Genomic DNA, 23,890 nt, shown 5'->3' on the forward strand with positions numbered 1-23,890 from the left:
TCCAGAGGTAGGGCAAAGGTACAGGATGGCAGGCAGTCTCAGGGACAGGCAGAGTTGTCAGGCAGGTGGGTTCAGGATCAGGACAGGCAAGAGTCAAAAACCAGGAGGACGAGAAAAGAGAGACTGGGGAAAAGCAGGAGCTGAGACACAAACCGCTGGTGGGCTTGACAAACAAGACGAACTGGCAACAGACAAACAGAGAACACAGGTATAAATACACAGAGGATAATGGGGAAGATGGGCGACACCTGGAGGGGGGTGGAGACAATCACAAAGACAGGTGAAACAGATCAGGGTGTGACACTATATAGTGCAATACTTTTGACTAGGGCCCATAGGGCATAGGGTTCTGGTCAAAAGTAGTACACCATATAGAGAATAGGGTGCATTTGGGACGCACTTAGGAGAGCATTCAGAGAGATCCTGATGAACTGAACCCACATCTACTGTCCACCCTCCGCCCCATACTAAGTGGATAAGCCACACAGACAGACAGACAGACAGACAGACAGACAGACAGACAGACAGACAGACAGACAGACAGACAATTACACAGTCACACCCCACCCATCTTCCCTCAAACCACAGTCCACTCACTGCCAACCCCCAAAACTCATCATGTGTCATCAGTGACTCTACACACAGTCTCATTCTCACCGCCAGCCCAAAGTCTGCTCTGAGAAATGTATGTATATATTTGTGTGTATTGTGTATGTTAAGATAACTTTTCACGTACAGTTGAAGTCGGAAGTTTACATCCCCTAAACCAAATACATTTAAACTCAGTTTTTCACAATTCCTGACATTTAATCCTAGTAAAAATCCCTGTCTCAGGTCAGTTAGGATCACCACTTTATTTTAAGAATGTGAAATGTCAGAATAATAGTAGAGAGAATGATTTATTTCAGCTTTTATTTGGTAGCATTGCCTTTAAATTGTTTAACCTGGGTCAAACGTTTTGGCTAGCCTTCCACAAGCTTTCCACAATAAGTTGGGTGAATTTTGGCCCATTCCTCCTGACAGAGCTGGTGTAACTGAGTCAGGTTTGTAGGCCTCCTTGCTCGCACACGTTTTTTCAGTTCTGCCCACACATAACTTCCTGACCGATGTCTTGAGATGTTGCTTTAATATATCCACATAATTTTCCTCCTCATGATGCCATCTATTATGTGAAATGCACCAGCCCCTCCTGAGGCAAAGCACCCCGACAACATGATGCTGCCACGCCTGTGCTTCACGGTTGGGATGGTGTTCTTCGGCTTGCAAGGCTCCCCCTTTTTCCTCCAAACATAACGATGGTCATTATGGCCAAACAGTTCTATTTTTGTTTCAACAGACCAGAGGCCATTTCTCCAAAAAGTACGATCTCTGCCCCCATGTGCAGCTGCAAACCGTAGTTTGGCTTTTTTATGGTGGTTTTGGAGCAGTGGCTCCTTCCTTGCTGAGCGGCCTTTCAGGTTATGTCGATATCGGACTCATTTTACTGTGGATATAGACACTTTTGGATCTGTTTCCTCCAGCATCTTCAGAAGGTCCTTTGCTGTTGTTCTAGGATTGATTTGCACCTTTCGCACCAAAGTACATTCATCTCTAGGAGACTGAATGTGTCTCCTTCCTGAGCGGTATGACAGCTGTGTGGTCCCATGGTGTTTATACTTGTGCACTATTGTTTGTACAGATGAACGTGGCACCTTTAGGCGTTTGGAAATTGCTCCCAAGGATGAACCAGACTTGTGGAGGTCTACAATTTATTTTCTGAGGTCTTGGCTGATTTCTTTTGATTTTCCCATGATGTCAAGCAAAGAGGCACTGAGTTTGAAGGTAGACCTTGAAATACATCCACAGGTACACCTCCAATTGACTCAAATGATGTCAATTAGCCTATTAGAACCTTCTAAAGCCATGACATAATTTTCTGGAATTTTCCAAGCTGTTTAAAGGCACAGTCAACTTAGTGTATGTAAACTTCTGTCCCACTGGAATTGTGATACAGTGAATTAGAAGTGAAATAATCTGTCTGTAAACCATTGTTGGAAAAATGACTTGTGTCATGCACAAAGTAGATGTCCTAACCGACTTGCCAAAACTCTAGTTTGTTAACAAGAAATTTGTGGAGTGGTTGAAAAACAACTTTTAATGACTCCAACCTAAGTGTATTTCTGACTTCAACTGTAGATAAAAGTGACAGTGTAACTACTAACAAAACTGGAGGCTTTCATTTGGATGAAAGAAATCCAATATTTAAAATGGGACTATTGGTAGCAATTGTAAATCACACCAAAAATGAATTGTTCGATTCACAATTTAAGCTTAAGCCACGCCCAAAGATAAACAGTCTGTAACTCCCAATGGGTCTCAATCCAACTGACTTAGTTTAGGTGTTTTAAAAAAGACTTATCTTGGTTTGAAATAAATATTTTCTTGGTTGTGGAAGCCATTTTAGATAACTTACATTGAATACCCCTAGCTACATTCTTACGAAAGAAAAGTAATGTGTGCCGTCTGAACAAGTATTTGTTCAGATAGTCCATTCATTCCTCAACAAGAGGCCAGTCTTTATGGGGTACTTAGCACAAACCCTACCTGTGTATGCTAACTCCACAAGGTTATGGCAACTGTGTGTGTGTGTGAACACAAGCCATGCTTGCTTCCCTAATCATGTATGATTAAGTTATTTCCTTTACTCCCCTATTCCTGTGTGTGTGTGTGTGTGTGTGTGGTGTGTGTGTGTGTGTGTGTGTGTGTGTGTGTGTGTGTGTGAGAGAGACAGAAAACAGAGGCACAGTCACCTTTCTGTGACACACAAAGTCCTTTCTGTGGCAGGGCATAATGCCATGACTGTTTGGTCAGACTAAAACAGCAGTATGGATAGATGGGAGAAATAGGGACCAATCCTACCCTGAGATACACATATGCAACCCAAACTTTACTGAGACCCCCTTTTGACACAAGTGCATGACTAACCAGATTTCCTGCAGATTTCTCAAAATTCATTAGCTCAAAGTGGAAAAAAAACTTTAATTCTTTAATATTTAAAAAGTGAGAGGGTAGAATAAGAGAAAAAGGCAGAGGACAAAGGGAGAGAGAGAGTGAGAGTTAGAGTAAGAGTGAGAGTTAAAGTGCGAGTTAGCGTTGAACGGAAGGAACCTGTCGGAAATGGACACAGGGGTCAGTCTGCATGTCCTGTCTTGGTGTTGACATCTGACATCTAGGGTCCTTAGGATCAGGGATGAGTCAGTACCAGAGCTGACAGGTGAAGGAAGTGTCTGTGCCAAAACAAAGCTTCTCCCCCATGGAGAAACCCATGGACCAAACAGGCCTGGACTGAAACCGCTATTAAATAACATCTCCATCTGTGTTCATCAAACTAGAAAACAGATTATTTTCCAACAAGGCAGTTTTCCAGGCTTAAGAATCTGTTGCGATCTCTCAGAGTGAGACATCTGTGTGAATTACATTTCCTGACATCCAAAGGGGTAAGCAAATGTCTTCAAATAAATGAACCACTGGAAGATTGTTAATCAATGTTTAATAGAGGCTCCTTGAGTAACAGATCAACTGAAATTACAATACATTACATTTACACATCAATCACACATTGTGTCTTTCTCAACAAACACCATACATAGTGACTTTATATCCATTTGCCTTACAAAAGCACCGTAAGGGTGTTTCAATTGTGTCACAGACAGTAGGCAACATGATGGGCTTGTAATCAATCATATAACAGTAGGGCTAAATGTGATCGGATTTTTATGAACCAACTGTACATAATGACCCCAAGTTCAGAGGTCGCTGCCTACAGGTGCATGGCAACTTCCTGGTTGCGCAGAGGTTGTCTGACCTCTAACCTCCTCACATAGCGTCTAAATAACCCTCTGCCTTTATTAGGCCAAAAACCTGTGTCGTCTCTGTCTGTCTGGTTTGTATTAACAGTAAAGTTATTCTACATCCTTGAGACAAACTCCTAATGAGTCAACTGTGTGCAACTAAGAGACTGTTGGTGTTTCACACATTGTCTCTGTTTTGGGCAAAAACATTTATACTTTTGACTAATCCGGGAAACCAGCTTGATAAAGTATAATATAGGACAACATCGTCCATATCCACAGACACACAGGGTCCAGACATCCTGAGCCCTATTCAATACAAACCAGTGACCGGGTTTCCAGATTAGTCAAAAATATATGTTTAATCCTGCCCAAAACAGAAGCCGTGTGTGAATGTATAAATGGATGCGCTGCACTCTGTAAGGCAATGGGGCATTATTAATAACTAGGAAGTCGAAAAACATTTTCCGCATTAGGCAAAAACAACATTCTCCCCGCCCAAAACAGAGACTGTGTGCGTGAAACACTAGCATTTGACTTTCTCTTCACACTGTGGACTGATGACGTAGCTTCCCAGTTACCACAAACCAGGACCGTATTCAAAGAGAGTAGTAAAAACTATAAAGGAATAACCGCTACTCTGGAAGACAATGAGGCATACAAGATGATACATCAGATGCTATGGTGCAGAGGCGGTACGAGCCTGCTGTTACAGAGATCTGAGAGGAGGAGGATGATGATGAGATATCAAGCTGTTTGTGTGGATAGCGCAGAGAAGAGAGTGTGCTGAGAACGGGACTCTCTTGTGAGAGGAAGCATTTTCTCTAGTTTCACAGTGAGAATCTACTGTGTTGGATTTACTGTCACAAAGTTTATGGGTTAGGCACTATCATTTGTCATGGTCATTTGATCATATTAAGTGTAGGTTGGATGTATCTAAAATTGAGAGGGGGACTCAGAGAAAGGAATGTGAGGGAGGGAGGAATAGAGAGACAGAGACAGAAAGAGAGAATACTAGACATCCAGTTCCCTCCATCCTCTCCTAGACCTGTTCATGACTGTAGTAACAGCACCTGCCAACCTACCAATGTCATCTTCACAGTAACATTAAACCTGACTCTTTCTCCCATAAAAGCAATAATCAACACCCAATTTGTGTTTTATTAACAGTTCTTTCAAGCTTTAGCACAGCCCAGAGAGCCATAAACCCATTTCCCAGTATGAGAGAGGAATGTGGGCCTCTAGCCGTGTATGTAGTGTTTACAGTAGTGGTTCCCAACCATGGGTACTAGGACCCCTGAGGGTAGCTATCCAGGCTGTATCACATAGGGCCGTAATTGGGAGTCCCATAGGGCAGCACACAATTGGCCCAGTGTCGTCTGGGTTTGGCCGGGGTAGGCCGACATTGTAAATAAGAATTTGTTCTTAACTTGCCTAGTTAAAGAAAAGGTTAAATAAAAAAATATATATATAAATAAATAAAACCTATCCACAGGGGGTACTTGAGAAGACTCATGAGACCATAGGCTTACTGGTAAAATGCACATGAGGAGGTACTTCTTACTTACTTATTTACTGACTTTATTTTCCCCATGGGGAAATGTTGTTGCAGTGTCACGTACACGTTTAAAGTGGCGTTTAAAAACGTATTTTTTTTTAAAGAACGAAAGACTAGCCTGCTGGCCTTACTGAGTCGATAGGAACATTAGCCCGAGCTATTTAGGAGGGATATCACACCTGGCACAAATTACTGTCTAGTTCTGTTTTTCCTGCTGAGGGGTGCCCTATACCTGCGCCCAGCGGGGAGTGGTTCAAAGTCCGGGTATAGGGAGTGGCTTGGGTCTAAAATGATTTCATGAGCCTTGCGGAGGGCCCGACCTTAAAGATCCTATCCAGGCCTGTCTGTTTGACTCCAAGTACCTTGGGGAGGGCCCTGACCTTAAAGATCCCATCCAGGCCTGTCTGTTTGACTCCAAGTACCTTGTGGAGGGCCCTGACCTTAAAGATCCTATCCAGGCCTGTCTGTTTGACTCCAAGTACCTTGGGGAGGGCCCTGACCTTACAGATCTCATCCAGGCCTGTCTGTTTGACTCCAAGTACCTTGGGGAGGGCCCTGACCTTAAAGATCCTATCCAGGCCTGTCTGTTTGACTCCAAGTACCTTGGGGAGGGCCCTGACCTTAAAGATCCTATCCAGGCCTGTCTGTTTGACTCCAAGTACCTTGGGGAGGGCCCTGACCTTAAAGATCCTATCCAGGCCTGTCTGTTTGACTCCAAGTACCTTGGGGAGGGCCCTGACCTTAAAGATCTCATGCAGGCCTGTCTGTTTGACTCCAAGTACCTTGCTTGCTGTGGTGATAATCCTTCTCAGCATATTTCTCTGGCTGACAGTGGCATTGCCAAACCAACAAACAATACAAAAAGTTAAAATACTCTCAATGAAATATTTGTAAAACAGATTAAGTATAGTACAGTCTACATTAAAAGATCCCAGCTTTTTGAGAAAGTACAGTCTCTGTTGGCTCTTTTTGTAGATCAGGTCTGTACATTTACTCCACTGACGCTTATTGTCCAAGACGACACCCGGGTATTTGCATTCCTCTACAATCTCTATATTCTGACCTCTGATAGATGTTGCAGGGGTAGGTGTATGCACATCTCTATGCACATCTCTTTGGTCTTCTTGGTATTGAGGACCAAGTGTGATTCCTCACACCACTCTACAAAGTCATCTAGGACCGGGCCATGATGTTCTTTGTCATCATGCAACAGGCTGATCAAGGCAGTGTCATCAGCGAACTTAACGAGGTGTCTGTCTGTCAGGATGGGAACTAGTACAACTATTCGTGTACAAGATGTACAGGAGTGGGGACAAAACACATCCCTGAGGAGAGCCTGTGTTGTATTGCATATGTCCGACACTTGGGGACCTATTTTGATTCGCTGGCGAGCATTTTAGCCAGGTAGCCCAGAACAACAAAAACTAAAAGCGTGTACTATATGACCGTTTCGGCATCATGAAAGAGAGGCGGATGGCATTGGCGTTTCTCTACAAGTAGGGTGAGTCAACATGTTTTTTCTACTTACGCACACACACACACAAAAATCAGTACCATGGACAGCCAAATTATATTTAGTTTACGTTGATTGGACTAAATTGTTTTTGGAATCTTTTAGACTAAGCATAGGTGATTTAATGATGTTGAAATGTTGAAGATGAATTGGTTCTGGAATAGTGGAGGCAGCTCCTATTTTCTTTGCTACTTTTGGTAACTCCACAGTGTTCTAAATCAATAGTGGTTTAGTAGTCTGAAAATGATGGAAATGTTAACTTGATTGACCATGTCGAAGTTTATGTAACCAGTGGTGTAAAGTACTTAGGTAAAAATACTTTAAAGTACTACTTAAGTAGATTTTGGGGTATCCGTACTTTACTATTTATATTTTTCACTACTTTTACTTCACTACATTCCTAAAGAATTTTTTTAAATTTTTACTCCATACACAACTGTTTGTTACATGCAATATGCTCTCCAGTTTTGTGATGAAACAAAGGTGTGGTTGTCTTTTATTGTCTCAGCCTTAGGCTTCTTTATCACTGTGGCAAGGCATATGAACTAATAGGTTATGGAGCCAACAACGCAATTATCAAAACACATACAGTTTTTCAACCACTCCACAAATTTCTTGTTAACAAACTATAGTTGTGGCAAGTCGGTTAGGACATCTACTTTGTGCATGACACAAGTCATTTTTCCAACAATGGTTTACAGACAGATTATTTCACTTCTAATTCACTGTATCACAATTCCAGTGGGTCAGACGTTTACATACACTAAGCTGACTGTGCCTTTAAACAGCTTGAAAAATTCCAGAAAATTATGTCATGGCTTTAGAAGCTTCTGATAGGCTGATTGACATCATTTCAGTCAATTGGAGGTGTACTTGTGGATGTATTTCAAGACCTACCTTCATACTCAGTGCCTCTGCTTGACATCATGGGAAAATCAAAAGAAAATCAGCCAACACCTCAGAAAATAAATTGTAGACCTCCACAAGTCTGGTTCATCCTTGGGAGCAATTTCCAAACGCCTGAAGGTACCACGTTCATCTGTACAAACAATAGTGCACAAGTATAAACACCATGGGACCACGCAGCTGTCATACCGATCAGGAAGGAGACGCGTTCTGTCTCCTAGAGATTAATGTACTTTGGTGCGAAAGGTGCAAATCAATCCCAGAACAACAGCAAAGGACCATCTGAAGATGCTGGAGGAAACAGGTACAAAAGTATCTATATCCACAGTAAAATGAGTCCTATATCGACATAACCTGAAAGGCCGCTCAGCAAGGAAGGAGCCACTGCTCCAAAACCACCATAAAAAAGCCAGACTACGGTTTGCAACTGCACATGGGGACAAAGATCGTACTTTTTGGAGAAATGGCCTCTGGTCTGTTGAAACAAATATAAAACTGTTTGGCCATAATGACCATCGTTATGTTTGGAGGAAAAAGGGGAGTCTTGCAAGCCGAAGAACACCATCCCAACCGTGAAGCATGGGGAAGGCAGCATCATGTTGTGGGGGTGCTTTGCTGCAGGATGGACTGGTGCACTTCACTAAATAGATGGCGTCATGAGGAGGAAAATTATGTGGATATATTGAAGCAACACCTCAAGACATCAGTCAGGAAGTTAAATCTTGGTCGCAAATGGGTCTTCCAAATGGACAATGACCCCAAGCATACTTACAAAGTTGTGGCAAAATAGCTTAAGGACAACAAAGTCAAGGTATTGGAGTGGCCATCACAAAGCCCTGACCTCAATCCTATAGAACATTTCTGGGCAGAACTGAAAAAGCGTGTGCGAGCAGAGGCCTACAAACCTGACTCAGTTACACCAGCTCTGTGAGGAGGAATGGGCCAAAATTCACCCAACTTATTGTGGGAAGCTTGTGGAAGGCTACCCAAAACATTTGACCCAAGTAAAAAAATGTAAAGGCAAAGCTACCAAATACTAATTGAGTGTATGTAAACTTCTGACCCACAAATTAGATCAAACAATAATATTAAAGGATTAGAAATCCGTGGCTTAAAAACTAAGTTGTCATTGTACGCTGATGATTCATGTTTTCTTTTAAAGCCACAATTAGAATCCCTCCACGGCCTCATAGAGGATCTAGATACTTTTGCTCTCCTCTCTGGATTACAATCAAATTATAATAAGTGTACTTACTATATTACGTATTGGATCACAAAAAAATGCTAATTTTACATTATCATGTAATTTACCAATTAATTGGCGGATATGTGGACATACTCGGTAAACAAATTCCAAAAGAAAGAAATGAAATGTTTATAGAAAGTCAGCAAAAATAGATAAGATCTTGCTACCATGGAAAGGAAAATACCTGTCTATTTGTGGAAAAATCACCCTGATTATCTCTTTAGTCATATCACAGTTTACCTATTTGCTTATGGTTTTGCCTACACCTAGTGACCTGCTTTTTAAATTATATGAACAAAAAATATTCAATTTTACTTGGAATGGCAAGCCAGACAAAATTAAAAGGACCTATTTGTATAACGAATATGAATTCAGAGGGCAGAAATTATTAATATTAAAGCATTAGACATTTCACTAAAGGCATCAGTCAAACATAAACACATAGCAGTTGGAACCAAAAATCTCCAATCTGGACTCCAGACCAAAGGACAAATTTCCACCAGTCTAATGATCATTAGTGGTTTCTTTGCAGCATTTCAACCATGAAGGCCTGATTCAAGCAGTCTCCTCTGAACAGTTGATGTTGAGATGTGTCTGTTACTTGAACTTTGAAGCATTTATTTGGGCTGCAATTTTTGAGGCTGGTAACTCTAATGAACTTATCCTCCGCAGCAGTGGTAACTCTGGGTCTTCCTCTCCTGTGGCGGTCCTCATGAGAGCCAGTTTCATCATAGCGCTTGATGGTTTTTGCGACTGCACTTGAATAAACTTTCAAAGTTCTTGAAATTTTCCGTATTGACTGACCTTCATGTCTTAAAGTAATGATGGACTGTCGTTCCTCTTTGCTTATTTTAGCTTTTCTTGTCAAAATATGGACTTGGTCTTTTACCAAATAGGGCTATCTTCTGTATACCCCCCTACCTTGTCACAACACAACTAATTGGATCAAATGCATTAAGAAGGAAAGGAATTCCACAAATTAACTTTAAGAAGGCACACCTGTTAATTGAAATGCATTGCAGGTGACTACCTCATGAAGCTGGTTGAGAGAATGCCAAGCGTGTGCAAAGCTGTCATCAAGACAAAGGGTGGCTATTTGAAGAATCTCAAAAATAAAATATATTTGTTTAACACTTGTTTGGTTACTACATGATTCCATATGTGTTATTTCATAGTTTTGATGTCTTCAATATCATTCTAAAATGTATAACATAGTTCAAATAAAAAAAAACACTTGAATGAGTAGGTGTTCTAAAACTGTGTTAATAATCTTCTACTAAAAAAGAGGTTCCCAACCAGGGGTACTATGACCCCTGGGGGTACTTAGTATATCACATGGGGTACTTGAGAAGACTTATGAGACCATAGGCCTACTGGTTAAATGCACATGAGGGGGAACTTCAGGGGTACTCCGGGCAGAGCAAAATGAAATTGGTGGTACAGCAACTGAAAAAGTTTGGGAACCACTTTACTAAAACACTCCAGCATACTGTCACATGTACCGTAAATTCCGGACTATAAGCCGCAACTTTTTTCCCACGCTTTGAACCTCGCGGCTTAAACAATGACGCGGCTAATATATGGATTTTTCCCGCTTTCAATTTTTTTTCAAAAAAAAAACACATTCTGTGACGTACTCAGTTTTTTGGCGGCATGAAGCTTTCATTAGACCAATGAAATTGCCGAACGGGTTAAGGTCAAACAGTGACGAGAGCGACAATGATAACGATCCAATATCGGATGAAGCAATTCTGAGGCTATTCAACTCCGACACCGAAGGAGATGACTTCAGTGGTTTCAGTGCACAGGAGGAGGAAGATAGTGACCAATGACTTTCTTGGTAGGCTACTGTTTACTGCAAATGTTTTATTTTTTGTTACAAGCCGTGTTTCATTAAAGCCTATTTATTTTTGTTACAAGCCGTGCTTCGTTAAAGCCTATTTATTTTTGTTACAAGCCGTGTTTCGTTAAAGCATATTTATTTTTGTTACAAGCCGTGTTTCGTTTAAGGCCTGTGTAAAGTTAATTTGTTTCAATGTACCTGTAGGCACCTGCGGCTTATAGACATGTTCGGCTTATTTATGTTCAAATTTTTTTAAATAATTTCATTCAGTGGGTGCGGCTTATATTCAGGTGCGCTCAATAGTCCGGAAATTACGGTAGGTTGATTTGAAAATAATACTCAACACAGATGTAACATTTTGGTTCTCGACAAAGAAGGAAACAATAAAAATGTAGAAAACATGTACTGTATTTGACAAATCATTACTGCACCTGTACATAACCCATCTATAATACCGCTTCCCCTACTGTATTTATTTATTTAGCTCCTTTGCACCACATTATTTCTATTTCTATTTCTACTTTGCACTTTCTTCCACTGCAAATCTACCATTCCAGTGTTTTACTTGCGCTTTTACTTGCGTATGTTCTTCGCCACCATGGCTTTTTTTTTGCCTTTACCTCCCTTATCTCACCTCATTTGCTCACATTGTATATAGACTTATTTTTCTACTGTATTATTGACTGTATGTTTGTTTTACTCCATGTGTAACTCTGTGTTGTTGTATGTGTCGAACTGCTTTGCTTTATCTTGGCCAGGTCGCAATTGTAAATGAGAACTTGTTCTCAACTGGCCTACCTGGTTAAATAAAGGTGAAATAAAAAAAAATAAAAAAAACTGAACAGTCTCAGGGGATCATAGCATAGATTACACACTAATTATAACCACATCTGTTTGGCTTTGACTGTCAACACCTTACAAACTAAGGCATATCAATGTACAAACATGAATTTAGAATTCATACAAAACCTTTCTTCCTTAGCCTGTTTTTCTGTGGATAAATAGCAAAGTGCAAAACATTACCATTGAAATTGCTGTAGACCTACGCAGGTAAATAAATACTGGGCTTCTGCAGTGTAGCACCTCGGTCAATTTATTTAACAACATGCTTATGATTGATGATTATAATATTTTGGCTTATGATGAATTGAGGAACCTAAGTAAACTTTGTCTTCATTTAACCAACCAACGTGCCAGTGGACTAATTAAATGCTATACGCAAATTGTCCACTAGATGTCAGTAAAGTAAGAAAATCAAATGGTGCTACAGTACAATCTACCACTAACCATTTTGAAAAATGTTAAGGGCTACTTCAACATCATAATTAGGCTATTTACTACTACAGCATCTCTATAGCCAGTATTTAAAACTTCAGTGTGTTTCTTCTACAACACAATGAGTACAAAATATCAACACATTGCTCTTCTTACAAATACAAATAATCTTTATAATATATTACAGCAAAGATCCAATATTCTGAAAATACATTTTTGCTAGCTCAATGATAAGCCAAGAAAACACAAAACATGTTTTCATTTTAAGCTTAAACATTACAAAAATAGAAAATTAGATTTAAATATGAATTATTTTTGCTAAATGACAAATCTAAGCCCAAGTCACACATAGTACCAATTGCCTTCGCCTATGCTTGTTTTTGTTGTTGTTGTGGATGACCAGTACAAAATCCATCTACACTAGGCCTACACCTAAAATATCAAGCATTTGGCCTCAAGTGACCTCAATTAACGGACTAAGAAATGCGGCCCCTTGCAGCTTTGTGAAGTTCTGAACACCTGGTATACTAATGTCAAGCTGGGATTCAATCCTGTCGCGGATTTGGACAATGCACCATTTAAAGTTCATTTCAGACTGAGCCGACATATGCAGCATTTACCGTGAATGTGGTCCCTGCAAAACCTGCATTGCTGACAAAGCGTGCTCAGATTGAATCCCGCCCTTACTGTTGTTGTTGTTTACAATCCAAATGATCAGTGAGCCAGCTCACTCTTTATTATGAAGTACCTTGCACACATTGGGCCAGTTCGCTTTGCATGGCCCGGTGCCCCGGGAGGATGGAGATTTCACTTAAGGACCAATAGAAAGTGTGCAAACTCTGCCCACCCGGGGCACCTGGCCATGCAAAACGAACTCGCAGAGTGTGTCAGGTTTCGCCATTTGAAAACATGAGCAATTGCTGTCCTTTCTGTTTTGTAATATCCTTTTCTATGACACTTCACTTTACATTTACAATACATCTCCTGTTATCAAGCCAGCATGATTCTAATTGCAGCACTGATGGTACAGATTAAATTAAGGCATTTGCTCTAGAAGCAAAGATACACTAAATACCCAAAAGTATGTGGACACCCCTTCATCTTTGTGGATTTGGCTATTTCAGACTTATATAGGTATATAAATTCGAGCACACAGCCATGCAATCTCCATAGACAAACAATGGCAGTAGAATGGCCCGTATTGAAGAGCTCAGTGACTTTCAATGTGGCACCGTCATAGGATGCCACCTTTCCAACAAGTCTGTTCATCAAATTTCTGCCCTGCTAGAGCTGCCCCAGTCAACTGTAAGTGCTGTTATTGTGAAGTGGAAACATCTATGAACAACAACGTCTCAGTCGCGATGTGGTAGGCCACACAAGCTCACAGAACAGGACTGCCAAGTGCTGAAGTGTATAGCACGTAAAAATCTTCTGTCCTCGGTTGCAACACTCACTACCGAGTTCCAAACTGCCTCTGGAAGCAACATCAGCACAAGAACTGTTCATCTGGAGCTTCATGAAATGGGTTTCCATGGCCGAGCAGCTGCACACAAGCCTAAAATCACCACGCGCAATGCCAAGCGTTGGCTGGAGTGGTGTAAAACTTGCCACCATTGGACTCTGGAGCAGATGAAATGTATTCTCTGGAGTGATGAATCACGCTTCACCATCTGGCAGTCCGACGGACGAATCTGGGTTTGGCGGATGCCAGGAGAACACTACCTGCCCAAATGCATAGTGCCAACTGTAAAGTTTGGTGGAGGAGGATAAATGGTCTGGGGCTGTTTTTCATGGTTTGGGCTAGGCCCCTTAGTTCCAGTGAAGGGAAATCTTAACACTACAGCATACAATGCCATTCTAGATGATTCTGTGCTTCCAACTTTGTGGCAACAGTTTGGGGAAGACCCTTTCCTGTTTCAGCATGACAATAACCCTGTGAACAAAGTGAGGTCCACACAGAAATGGTTTGTCAAGATCAGTGTGGAAGAATTTGACTGACCTGCACAGAGCCCTGACCTCAACCCCATCAAACACCTTTGGGATGAATTGGAACGCTGACTGCGAGCCAGGCAAAACCGCCAAACATCAGTGCTCTTATGGCTGAATGTATTGGAAAGCCTTCCCAGAAGAGTGGAGGCTGTTTCAGCAGCAAAGGGGGGACCAACTCCATATTTATTTAATGCCCATGATTTTGGAATGAGATGTTCGATGAGCAGGTGTCCACATACAAAAATAAAACGATACTAAAATAAGACTATATTAGCAAATATTTTACAGAGGCTATCTAAGCAAACATAATGTCCATTGTTAAAATATTACAAAACTACTCAAATGAAGTAAGCTGTAATGCGTTCACTAAGATGGGAGAGAATGTGGCACTGTCCCTTGGAACTCCACTGTGGCAGCTTCTCCTACAACATAACACCATTTTTCTGCAATGTCTGGTTTGTAGACAACAGGGGGGAACTTAGAATGCTTTGCAATGCTCTAGAATCAAACTGGCCCTTCTGGGTCTCCTGGCTCTCCTTTGTCTCCTGTCTGGGCCCTGTGTTTAGGCAGAGCCAAGGCCTGCTCCAGAAGCCAGGCCAGGTACCCATCCTCCGCCCTCTCCTCCACCCCCACCGAATGGCTCTCACTCTGGGCAAAGCCCATAGGCCGCTGGGAAGCCTGGGCTAAGGGTGCTGACTGAGTCCGGGGACCCTGCAGGGTGGCTGGGGAGGGCTAAGGGATGAAGGGGCAACTGGGGCAGTCAGGGTCAGCTCCTCCATGGGGCTTTGTGGAGGTGTGTTTGTACCCTTTTGAACTACGGCCTGTGTCTCTGGTAAAGCCACTGGACCAGAGGAGCTCTGAACACTTTTTTCTTTGTGGAGTGGCATAAGAATGGCAGGCTGTCCTATAACATTGTGCTCATTGCCCCCTGGTGGCTCATAAGGTGGTGGCCCAGCCCCAGCCTGGGGAGGCCCATCGGGGGTCACTTGAGCTTGGATGGTGTGGATGAGAATGGGGTCTGGAGATGGAAGAGGGACTTCCTCATCTTCCTCTTCCTGCCTATTTAGAGCTTCCTTGTCCTTCCTTTCTTCCTTAGAGGGGCTGTTGTCTTGGGAGATGACGTCTGGCTGGTGGGTGATGATGTGGAGACCCAGACCCCTTGCTCCTGGTCGTTTGGTACCTGGGTCATGGGTGACTCCCCTGGGGGGCTTGAGAGGGGTGAGCAGAACAGGTAGCTCCAAACCCAGGGCCTTCTGTGGCAGTTCCTCTGGCTTGGCTAGAAATAAAACACAGAAACATTAAAACTGAGGTAAATTATAGGAACTATGCTTTGCTTTACAGTTCTGTTTCAGTTGGAAAGTAAGTGCTTATCTGGTTTATGCTTAAACATCAAATGGTCATTATATTACCTAATTTCTTTCCACAAGGGAGAGCTCATTCACAAGCCCTTGTGAGATGTTTGGCCTCTGCATTTTCTACTGATTTAAAATTGTTATCCTTGTCAAACAGCACATAAATCAGCTAAGCAGTGTGTTACCTGCGGGTGGAAGGTCCAGCTTCATCTTGCGTAGTTCCGCCATGGAGGCCTGCAGCTGATCGATGATGACATCATCGCTGTAGAGGAAAGACAGGCCGATCTTGTCCTGAAGGAACTCTCTCAGGTCCTCCAAATTCATCTTCAGGAGACGTTCTGATGACACACAGATACAGCAAACAGGACAGGAGTCAACATCATTGGAATTATAGCAGCTCTAACAGAGACACAATATGCATAGCTGAGAGCAATATTGTATTAGCAAAGAGTTATGTAATGAGTAGCTAATAGCTAATAGGCTAAAGTAGCTAAAAGGCTACTTGTTAAAGGTAGATGCACTCCTTACTCTTAAATATTCGAAGGATTGTGTAGGACATGGCGGTAAGAATTGTCTCTCCTTCCAGAATGTAGATGTCCCACAGACGTAGAGTCAGGGTGAACGGGGTCTATGAGGAGAGGGGAAAAATATAATTTCCCATTCACAAAGCGGTAAAACTATTCTTAAAATCAGCGGTCCAAAAATACCACAAGTCATGAGTTCACATACTATACATTAATAACATTGTTTTCCTATCTGTAAACTCATAGGTTTATCATCCCCAAAATTACCATTATCGATCCATTACATAATCATTGATTAATAGGCTAAGTCTTTGTTTGTCTTTCTCTTTCTCTCCCTCCCTCTCTCTTCCTCCCCTCCTGCCTCCAGTCCAGTGGTAGTGAGGGGGGATTGGTGGCGTCCCTCCTAACCCACAGCCCCAGCCCATAGGCCCATCTCTGTGGTGGGCCCCAGCGGGACTGAGAAGCGCTGACAGCAGCATGTCTCTCTCCAAACCACCAAAGCCATAGGATTGTGTGTATGAACAGAGTCGAGGACACACTGAGTAGTTATTAAGCCTCGATGTTCCCTTTATACGCAGTTAACAACGCTAATAAATGCTGAAATAAGTTTTACTTTGTAAGTTCATCCTGCTTAGAGTTGTAATCATGTGAAATGAATGAACGTCCATGAATACAATTGCAATTCTGCTATTTTAAGTTATTATTGTTGGTGAATACGGGGCTCACGACATCAATTCTTTGACTACTTTCTCCTCTGCTAAAAGTTATAATATGCCAATCGTTTGTCGGCAATCCCAGATCGTACCTTTAAGGAGAAGAGCTCTTAGTTGTCACGGGCCAATAAAAACGAAGAATTATTTAAAATCGGCTAAAAATGGCAACGGTCCTTTAAAACACACTTTCTCTCACCCTGTCAATGAAACACTGCAGGAACCATTTAGTGCTGTAGATCCCACAGGACATCTGTTCCCTGTCCTAGAGAGACAGAGGGAGAGAGGGATGGAGGGAGAGAGAAAAAGAGAGAGAGAGGAGAAAGAGATGGAAGACGGGTAGAAAGAACGATGGTCAGTTCTACACAGTAACACGCATTTCAATGTAACTATATGCAATTACTGTAATAACCTCACTATTATGAAACATAATGCCATTACGTAACGGTGTGTGTGTGTGTGTGTGTGTGTGTGTGTGGTGTGTGTGTGTGTGTGTGTGGTGGTGTGTGTGTGTGTGTGTGTGTGTGTGTGTGTGTGTGTGTGTGTTTGTGTTTGTGCGTGCGTGCGTGCGTGCGTGCGTCGTGTGGGCTAAGTTGGTAGAGCATGGTGTTTGCAACGCCAGGGTTGTGGGTTCGATTCCCATGGGGGACCAGTACGGGGAAAAAAAATATATATATGTATGAAATGTATGCATTCACTACTGTAAGTCGCTCTGGATAAGAGCGTCTGCTAAATGACTAAAATGTAAATGTGTGTGTGTATGCATGTATGTGGTTGTGTGTGTGAAGGCAACCTAAACAGTGATCTATGTCAAATAATGTATGAAAAATGTGTATGTAAAATGTATGTATGTATATTTAGCAGAAAAGCTGTAAAAAACAAACAAGATATGTGTCCTCCGAAGAGGGGGGGGTAGTTGATGGGTTAATAAAAAATGTAAAAAACTGATCTAACCAGATGTTTCTTCAGTTTGGGGATGAGTTTGGAGAGAATTTGATCGTGGTGTGCCTGGAAGCGCTGCAGCTTGGGAAACCCAGGAATAAAGAAACCTTAGAGGGAGAGGGAAAGTATATGATTAGACTGCTTTATTAACTTGTGTAAACACACAAGTACATCTTGTGGCTAGAACTCCATAACAGAATGTACTTACTAGTCAATAACTGTAATTCCATATCTTTATTAAGATTTGATTACATATTCATATATTATTCCACTGGTAATGTAGCTGATTCCTATTATTGATTGGTCGGACCACCATGCATGACATATCTGATTGGATGAATCAATGTTTACGGGCTATCTTATTGGTCAGCTCACCGTGCATGGCATGCTTCTGATTGGTCAGTAGCTGTGACAGGGCCCAGAAGGCGTCTTCCTCGTTCATGTACATCAGCAGCAAGGCGGCGACCTGGCTCATGCCCTGGCAGTAGCTCACCTCCTATATGGTCAGAGGTTAGAGGTCAAACAATGTCACATTGATCACCAGGCTACATTTGTCCTGATGTAGGTTTCCTCTCCTTAAAGTTGGAGGCAGCTCAGTTGCCACTAGTTTTAGTGTTACAAAGCAGTTAATTGCTGAACATTGGGCTGAATCCTAATGCAAACATTATGTAAATATTGACATTATTTATGACTGAGGGAAGACTAAAACAAACTCACCGTGTTGTAGACTGAATAGGCAGACAGGACATGAAATAAAGACTGCTGTCTGTGTAGACGCAGAGAGGAGAAAGGGAGGTCAGTCATTCAGAGACAGAGAAGGGTAATTGCCATGGTTCAGGCAACTTTCCCTTTATATACTGTACATATGTAGGATCTGAATTTGATCACTCTTTTGTTGCTGAGAATTTTCCTGCACCACAGTAAAGGCAGATAAGCTTCGTGATTTAAATAAACTAACTGAAAAGATGAGGGGGAGGGGTGTGTCTCTTTGTTAACAACAGCTGGTGCACGATCTCCAATGCTAAGTCCCAAGTTTTTGCTCGCCTGAGTTAGAATACTTCATGATAAGCTGCAGACCATACTCTTTACCAATGCAGTTTTCATCTATATTTTTCATAGCTGTCTATTTACTAAGTTGTGTATTTATTCCTTGTGTTATAATTATTTTATATAATATTTTTTATCTTTGTTTGTTGGGAAGGGCCTGTAAGTAAGCATTTCGCTGTTAGTCTACACCTGTTGTTTATGAAGCCCGTGGCAAATAACATTTCATTTTATTTGTTCGGGAATGATGATGAAAAAATAACATTACATTTCTAATTAGACTGCGTGTCTATGGGTGTTTCTCAACATGCATACTCCCATGCTCTGAGTGAGTTCTTCGAGGGAATTCTCGAGTGGGTTCTTATTAGGACGAGAGTGTGGAGAACACATACATTTTACATTTGAGAAGACTGCGCACTCCCGTGCTACTGCATTACCTTTGACCTTTTAGAGTAGCTAAATTGCGTCATCAACATGTCGGCTGTTCATCTATGCTGGACTTTCAACGACTACCCTCTGTAACTAATGTTATATATCAAACATTTGTAGATTGGAACATCTGAGTTATTTTAATATTGCATTATTGTCAGTAAACCGATTGAGACTATTAATCCGTTTGTGTTTTGGAATATTTCGCCAAATAGAAATTTGGTTAATTTCACTACTTTCCATGATGTGTTTCAATATGTTGTGTGGACTACATTACACAAGCTGACGTTTTGACCGCATTGAATTGGGGGGAATTACACATCCTTTTTACCTCAGATTGGTGATGTTAGTATATAAGTTTATCTTCAACACGATGACACAATTGCTTAAAACAGATCAATATCTTTGGTTTTGTACTGTTGATTTTGTCAAACACGCTGGGGGTCGCAGGACTTAGAACGCAGCTATCATTTACTTTCTCGATAAAAGTCTCTTAATAAAAGTCACTGGCCACACACCAATACACGGACTTGACAGTCAAACTTTCACATAAATAGCAGCCAACTGTTGTCACTGTTGATAACCTATGCCGGGTTGTGATTCGTTGAACTTAACTAACAGAAAAAGTGGTTTGTTCCCTTTTGCAGCCCCCCGAAATCAATATAGTGTGACGGCATGTATAGGTTACTTCAAGCTTCCGTATGGCATTTGCGTAGTGTTAGTTTAAGTTTTAGGAATATAAATGTAACTTTCAACATTTATTTCCATGGTATTGCACTTAACTAGTGCTTTAGACTGCCTACTATTTGTGATGCTAATCTTCATAGTTATCGTAGTGAGAGTAGATGTAAAAAAACTAGCCAATGTTTGCAATAATGAGAAAATAATCGCTTTTTTGACTGCCTGTCTGTCTTGCTTGTGATATATACTGCTAAAAAAAAAATAAAGGGAACACTTAAACAACACAATGTAACTCCAAGTCAATCACACTTCTGTGAAATCAAACTGTCCACTTAGGAAGCAACACTGATTGACAATACATTTCACATGCTGTTGTGCAAATGGAATAGACAACAGGTGGAAATTATAGGCAATTAGCAAGACACCCCCAATAAAGGAGTGGTTCTGCAGGTGGTGACCACAGACCACTTCTCAGTTCCTATGCTTCCTGGCTGATGTTTTGGTCACTTTTGAATGCTGGCGGTGCTTTCACTCTAGTGGTAGCATGAGACGGAATCTACAACCCACACAACTGGCTCAGGTAGTGCAGCTCATCCAGGATGGCACATTAATGCGAGCTGTGGCAAGAAGGTTTGCTGTGTCTTTCAGCGTAGTGTCCAGAGCATGGAGGCGCTACCAGGAGACAGGCCAGTACATCAGGAGACGTGGAGGAGGCCGTAGGAGGGCAACAACCCAGCAGCAGGACCGCTACCTCCGCCTTTGTGCAAGGAGGAGCAGGAGGAGCACTGCCAGAGCCCTGCAAAATGACCTCCAGCAGGCTACAAATGTGTATGTGTCTGCTCAAGCGGTCAGAAACAGACTCCATGAGGGTGGTATGAGGGCCCGACGTCCACAGGTGGGGGTTGTGCTTACAGCCCAACACCGTGCCCAGGACGTTTGGCATTTGCCAGAGAACACCAAGATTGGCAAATTCGCCACTGGCGCCCTGTGCTCTTCACAGATGAAAGCAGGTTCACACTGAGCACATGTGACAGACGTGACAGAGTCTGGAGACGCCGTGGAGAACGTTCTGCTGCCTGCAACATCCTCCAGCATGACCGGTTTGGCGATGGGTCAGTCATGGTGTGGGGTGGCATTTCTTTGGGGGGCCGCACAGCCCTCCATGTGCTCGCCAGAGGTATCCTGACTGCCATTAGCTACCGAGATGAGATCCTCAGACCCCTTGTGAGACCATATGCTGGTGCGGTTGGCCCTGGGTTCCTCTTAATGCAAGACAATGCTAGACCTCATGTGGCTGGAGTGTGTCAGCAGTTCCTGCAAGAGGAAGGCATTGATGCTATGGACTGGCCCGCCCGTTCCCCAGACCTGAATCCAATTGAGCACATCTGGGACATCATGTCTCGCTCCATCCACCAACGCCACGTTGCACCACAGACTGTCCAGGAGTTGGCGGATGCTTTAGTCCAGGTCTGGGAGGAGATCCCTCAGGAGACCATCCGCCACCTCATCAGGAGCATGCCCAGGCGTTGTAGGGAGGTCATACAGGCACGTGGAGGCCACACACACTACTGAGCCTCATTTTGACTTGTTTTAAGGACATTACATCAAAGTTGGATCAGCCTGTAGTGTGGTTTTCCACTTTAATTTTGAGTGTGACTCCAAATCCAGACCTCCATGGGTTGATAAATTGGATTTCCATTGATTATTTTTGTGTGATTTTGTTGTCAGCACATTCAACTATGTAAAGAAAAAAGTATTTAATAACATTATTTCATTCATTCAGATCTAGGATGTGTTATTTTAGTGTTCCCTTTATTTTTTTGAGCAGTGTATATACATTATGTATCCAAAGTATGTAGACACCCTTTCAAATGAGTGGATTTGGCTTTTTCAGCCACACCCGTTGCCAACGGATGTATAAAATCGAGCACACAGCCATGTAATCTCCATAGACAAACATTGGCAATAGAATGGCCTTACTGAAGAGCTCAGTGACTTTCAACGTGTCACCGTCATAGGATGCCACCTATCCAACAAGTCAGTTCGTCAAATTTCTGCCCTGCAAGAGCTGCCCCGGTCAACTGTAAGTGCTGTTATTGTGAAGTGGAAACGTCTAGGAGCAACAACGGCTCAGCTGCAAAGTGGTAAGCCACACAAGCTCACAGAATGGGACCGCCGAGTGTTGAAGAGTGTAGCATGTAAAAAATAGTCTGTCCTCGGTTGTAGCACTCACTACCGAGTTCCAAACTGCCTCTGAAAGCAATGTCAAGAGCTTCATGAAATGGGTTTCCATGGCCGAACAGCCGCACACAAGCCTAAGATCGCCAAGCATCGGCTGGAGTAGTGTAAAGCTCGCCACCATTGGACTCTGGAGCAGTGGAAACACATTCTCTGGAGTGATGAATCACGCTTCACCATCTGGCAGTCCGACAAAATAATCTGGGTTTGGCGGAGTGGAAAGCCTTCCCAGAAGAGTGGAGGCTGTTATAGCAGCAAAGGGGTGACCAACTCCATATTAATGCCCATGATTTTGGAATGAGATGTTCGACGAGCAGGTGTCCACATACGTTTGGTCACGTAGTGTATTTGCCTAATTACATGAAATAGACTGCCTTTGTGTTGTGCTTATGTTTGCAATACTGTTACAACAGACAACAAAGTTCGTACGAACATGTTGATCATGTCTTTTGTGTACAACATGAAGTTTCCCCCTCCATGTCAATGAGGGGGAAGCAGCAGCGCTAACAGTGGGAGCTACGTAGGCAGCAGAGCGGGCAGCAGCTACGAAAAAATGTATAAATAGCACCACGAGTTCGAGAATATCTGAAACCTCAGCCACTCTAATATTAAATAGACTGGGGGATCTGATCTTAGATCAGCACTGAGACATTCAGTGGCAAGGAAAAGTATGTAAACCCTTTGGAAATACTTGGATTTCTGCATAAATTGGTCTTAAAATTTGATCTGATCTTCATCTAAATCACAACAATAGACAAACACAGTCTGCTTAAACTAATAACACAAAAAATTATTGAACACACCGTGTAAACATTCAAGTGCACGGTGGAAAAAGTATGTGAACCCTTGGATTTAACAACTGGTTGAGCCTCCTTTGGCAGCAATAACCTCAACTAAACATTTTCTGTAGTTGCAGATCAGACGGTCAGGAGGAATTTTGGACCATTCCTCTTTTCAAAACTGTTTCAGTTCAGCAATATTCTTGGGATGTCTGGTGTGAACCGCACTCTTGAGGTCATGCCACAGCATCTCAATCGGGTTGAGGTCAGGACTATGACTGGGCCACTCCAGAAGGCATATTTTCTTCTGTTGAAGCCAGTCTGTTGTTGATTTACTTCTGTGTTTTGGGTCGTTGTCCTGTTGCATCACCCAATTTCTGTTGAGCTTCAAATGGCGGACAGATAGCCTTACATTCTCCTGCAAAATGTATTTTTCCGTTGATGATAGCAAGCTGTCCAGGCCCTGAGGCAGCAAAGCAGCTCCAAACCATGATGCTCCCTTCACCATACTTTACAGTTGGGATGAGGTTTTGATGTTGGTGTGCTGTGCCTTTTTCCTCAACACAACTCAACTGTAGTTTCATCTGTCCACAGAATATTTTGCCAGTAGTGCTGTGGAACATCCAGATGCTCTTTTACGAACTTTAGACATGCAGCAATGTTTTTTTTGGACAGCAGTGGCTTCTTCTGTGGTGTTCTCCCATGAACACCATTCTTGTTTAATTTTTTACATATCGTAGACTCGTCAACGGAGATGTTAGCATGTTACAGAGATTTCTTTAAGCCTTTAGCTGACACTTGAAGATTCTTCTTAACCTCATTGAGCATTCTGTGCTGTGCTCTTGCAGTCATCTTTGCAGGACGGCTACTCCTAGGGAGAGTAGCAACAGTGCTGAACTTTCTTCATTTATAGACAATTTGTCTTACCTTGGACTGATGATCGTCAAGGCATTTAGAGATACTTTTGTAACCCTTTCCAGCTTTATGCAAGTCAACAATTCTTAATCTTGGGTCTTCTGAGATCTCTTTTG

General features: G+C 42.3%; 1 protein-coding gene across 2 annotated transcripts in view; it reads right to left on the bottom strand.

Annotated features, from left to right (window-relative positions):
* Positions 1 to 11,286: 11,286 nt before the first annotated feature.
* The window catches only part of LOC106561910 (USP6 N-terminal-like protein), a 41,144-nt gene continuing 28,540 nt past the window's right edge, over positions 11,287 to 23,890 (bottom strand). For both annotated transcript variants that reach the window (XM_014126254.3, XM_014126253.3), the window contains 7 exons: positions 18,406 to 18,454; positions 18,064 to 18,184; positions 17,701 to 17,795; positions 16,946 to 17,011; positions 16,041 to 16,140; positions 15,698 to 15,850; positions 11,287 to 15,436 (listed from right to left, as the gene is read on the bottom strand). In XM_014126254.3, coding sequence (XP_013981729.2) covers positions 14,844 to 15,436; positions 15,698 to 15,850; positions 16,041 to 16,140; positions 16,946 to 17,011; positions 17,701 to 17,795; positions 18,064 to 18,184; positions 18,406 to 18,454 — 1,177 coding nt within the window. In that variant the 3' untranslated portion in view covers positions 11,287 to 14,843. The remainder of the gene's footprint in view (positions 15,437 to 15,697; positions 15,851 to 16,040; positions 16,141 to 16,945; positions 17,012 to 17,700; positions 17,796 to 18,063; positions 18,185 to 18,405; positions 18,455 to 23,890) is intronic.

The sequence above is a fragment of the Salmo salar genome, chromosome 11 (assembly GCF_965601325.2).
Source record: "Salmo salar chromosome 11, fSalSal1, whole genome shotgun sequence".
Taxonomy (NCBI): Eukaryota; Metazoa; Chordata; class Actinopteri; order Salmoniformes; family Salmonidae; genus Salmo; species Salmo salar.